The sequence below is a fragment of the Penaeus vannamei genome, chromosome 15 (assembly GCF_042767895.1).
Source record: "Penaeus vannamei isolate JL-2024 chromosome 15, ASM4276789v1, whole genome shotgun sequence".
NCBI lineage: Eukaryota > Metazoa > Arthropoda > Malacostraca > Decapoda > Penaeidae > Penaeus > Penaeus vannamei.
The window spans coordinates 3212606-3215105 of record NC_091563.1 but is presented as its reverse complement, the minus strand read 5'-3'; the positions used below and the strand labels follow the sequence as shown (position 1 = coordinate 3215105).

Here is a 2500-nt window from a genome sequence, read left to right as displayed (position 1 = left end):
GGCTGCACTATGTTGGTAGTTTCACTTGTTTTAGAGGTTTCTTCCCTGACACTTGTAGATGCTTTGTCTTTCTGTTTCTTACGGGAGTACAAATCTCTTAGGACAACCACTGGTTCTTTATACAAGAGAGGCTTTACCTCCAAAGGTATCTTCTCAACCTGCAATGGATTTTCATAGCTTTTATTAAGAACTGTTTTCCTTGGTGAAATATTCACAGATTTTTTCTTGATATATTCCTTTCTTGTAGTTCTATTACTTGCATAACAGGAATTGTCATTGCTTTCTGTATGAATCTTTGTTTTTGTGGGTGGACTACTGAACTGAATCACAATGCCAGACTCCGAATTCTCATACAACTCTTTTCCTACATTCTTCCCCATCTGTTCTGAAGCTTTATTGGCATCTGCCCGAGTGTTCACTTTTCTGAAGATCTTGACCCATTCTTGGCACTCATTCTTATCTTTTTGGGACTTATCAGAGGAACCTTCAGCAATGCTCTTTAAGTGCTGTCTTACTGCAAATGTTTTTTCTCTTTTCCTTAATCCTGGAAGGCTCTTACTTTTTGCACAGTATTCTTGGCTGTGAAGATCTCCATACGAATTTATGCTGGTGGTAGCTCTACTTTGTGATGTGGTTGGTTCTAGGGAGCCAAAACTCCTTTTGGGAGACAGATGATTCTTTATTTTGGGAGAATCCAAGGCAATGACCTCCAGTTCATTCTCTTTACCTGGCTCCATAGGACTCTTGTGTTCTGGCTGTCTTTCCTGCATGGCTGATTTGAAGAAGAAAGTATTGGAAGATGATGTTTTAACTGAGTAATTACTGTTCTTCATGCAAAGCTGAGGAGGGACTTTTGCCATGGACTGGGTTCTTAAGCCCTGCTTTGTAGCCTCTGTGAGGTTCAGAATGTGCTTAGACCCTGGTATCTTAGTCTGGACGGGAATAAGGGTTACAGAGTTAGGACAAGAGAAATGGTTGGAGAGTGAAGGAGAAGATAGCTTAAATGGAAGCTTGGATGCAGGCAGACAAATGCTGCCTGATCCTATACTAACACTACTGAGTGGAGTAGTTTGAGGAGGAGGCATAAAACTTTTGCAGACTTTAGATTCATATGAATCAAAAGCAGACTTCCAAGCACTGCAACTGTAAGATGGCAACCCAGCACCGACAGAGAAGCAAGCGACAGCAGCATTCCTCTTATTCATGAGACCCGTGTTGTCAGGGTAAACACCAATCCCAGAAGCCCTAAAACCAGGCATTCTCTTGCTAGGATCTGCCTGAAATCCCTTAGAGGTTGTTGATTTTGAATTTTTCAGCCACTCACCACATTCTGCCTGAAATTCCACATGCATAGCCCCTCCACATTGATCTTTCACACCCACAGGTAAACAATGGGCAGACTCTGCACTTACACTAAGTCTCTGACGCAGGATTGGGCAGCCATCATTGGTAGGCTCTAAGGTGGTGGAGGAAGAGCTAGACTTGCCACTAGTGTCGAAAGTGGAGGCATCTGACATGCCAGGGTAGGAAAATAAATCATTAGAAAATATATCATAACTGCAACTAAAATCAACAAAGGAGAGCTTCTTGGTCTCTCTTTCCTTAACATTTTTCTCAAAAAATTCATCTGAGTTATAATCAGCAAGTTTAGGGCCTTGACTAGGGCAGTCTAGAAAGCTGGCATCACAGGTACCATTAATATGGCTATGAAACACCTGAACTGGATGAGCATCAACAAAACTGCCACCATAGGCACCACAGGAAGCATCAGAGTTTCTGCTAATTGACTCAAGGTAATGTTCTATTTCTCTATTTAATGTAAACTGGGAAGGAAGAGTGCCCGAGATATTGAACAGATCTTTCTCACATCCCTTCTCCCACTCTCGCTCTAACCATAGCAATAAATGCGCATCATCCTCAACCAAAGCTGTTCCTTTGTCCAAGATGTCCGTCACATTCTCCTCCCTTCCTTTCCTCCCTCTTTCTTCCTTCACGGCAGAAGAATCACTACCTGCTAAAGCTGACCCCCTCCCCTCCTTCCCTGGTGATTTAGCTGGTTCCCCAAGGACACGGTAAGAAAACCCTGTTGTCTGGTCAACAATAATGGACTGCTGTTCTACTTTCTTTGGTCTGGGTGACATGGGAAAGAGAGGTGCATCATCCATCTTTGTAACTGTCTCTGAATGGCAACTGTACCCAGGCTCCTCTGAATATGACGAAAAATCAAATCTACATACTTGCATACTGTGAAACCTGTAATCTTCATTGGTAAGATCCTGACTATCACAATCAAATTCCCAAGACAACTCAGGGGCTCCTAAAGGGATGCAAGGGGTCATATTGGATATGGGCATCTCCTCCTTTCTATGCAGCCTACACTTTCTGAAACGGCTCCTTGGTGCCGGCCTTGGATAAGGCACTTTGAACTCTTTGCTACACCCACCACCTGAGGCCGAGGAAGACGAAGGGTTGGCTGGAGCAGAAAGGACGGTGAAAAGTC

General features: G+C 43.4%; 1 protein-coding gene across 12 annotated transcripts in view; it reads right to left on the bottom strand.

Annotated features, from left to right (window-relative positions):
* Rcd1 (Reduction in Cnn dots 1) overlaps positions 1 to 2500 on the bottom strand; it is a 35311-nt gene that overhangs the window by 10352 nt on the left and 22459 nt on the right. For 9 of the 12 annotated variants that reach the window (XM_070130301.1, XM_070130305.1, XM_070130306.1 and 6 more), the window contains exons 16-17: positions 2444 to 2500; positions 1413 to 1510 (exon numbers count right to left, since the gene is read on the bottom strand). The exon at positions 2444 to 2500 is cut by the window's right edge and continues 313 nt beyond it. The exons of the other annotated variants lie outside the window; for them this stretch is intronic. In XM_070130301.1, coding sequence (XP_069986402.1) covers positions 1413 to 1510; positions 2444 to 2500 — 155 coding nt within the window. The remainder of the gene's footprint in view (positions 1 to 1412; positions 1511 to 2443) is intronic. 12 annotated transcript variants of the gene reach the window in all.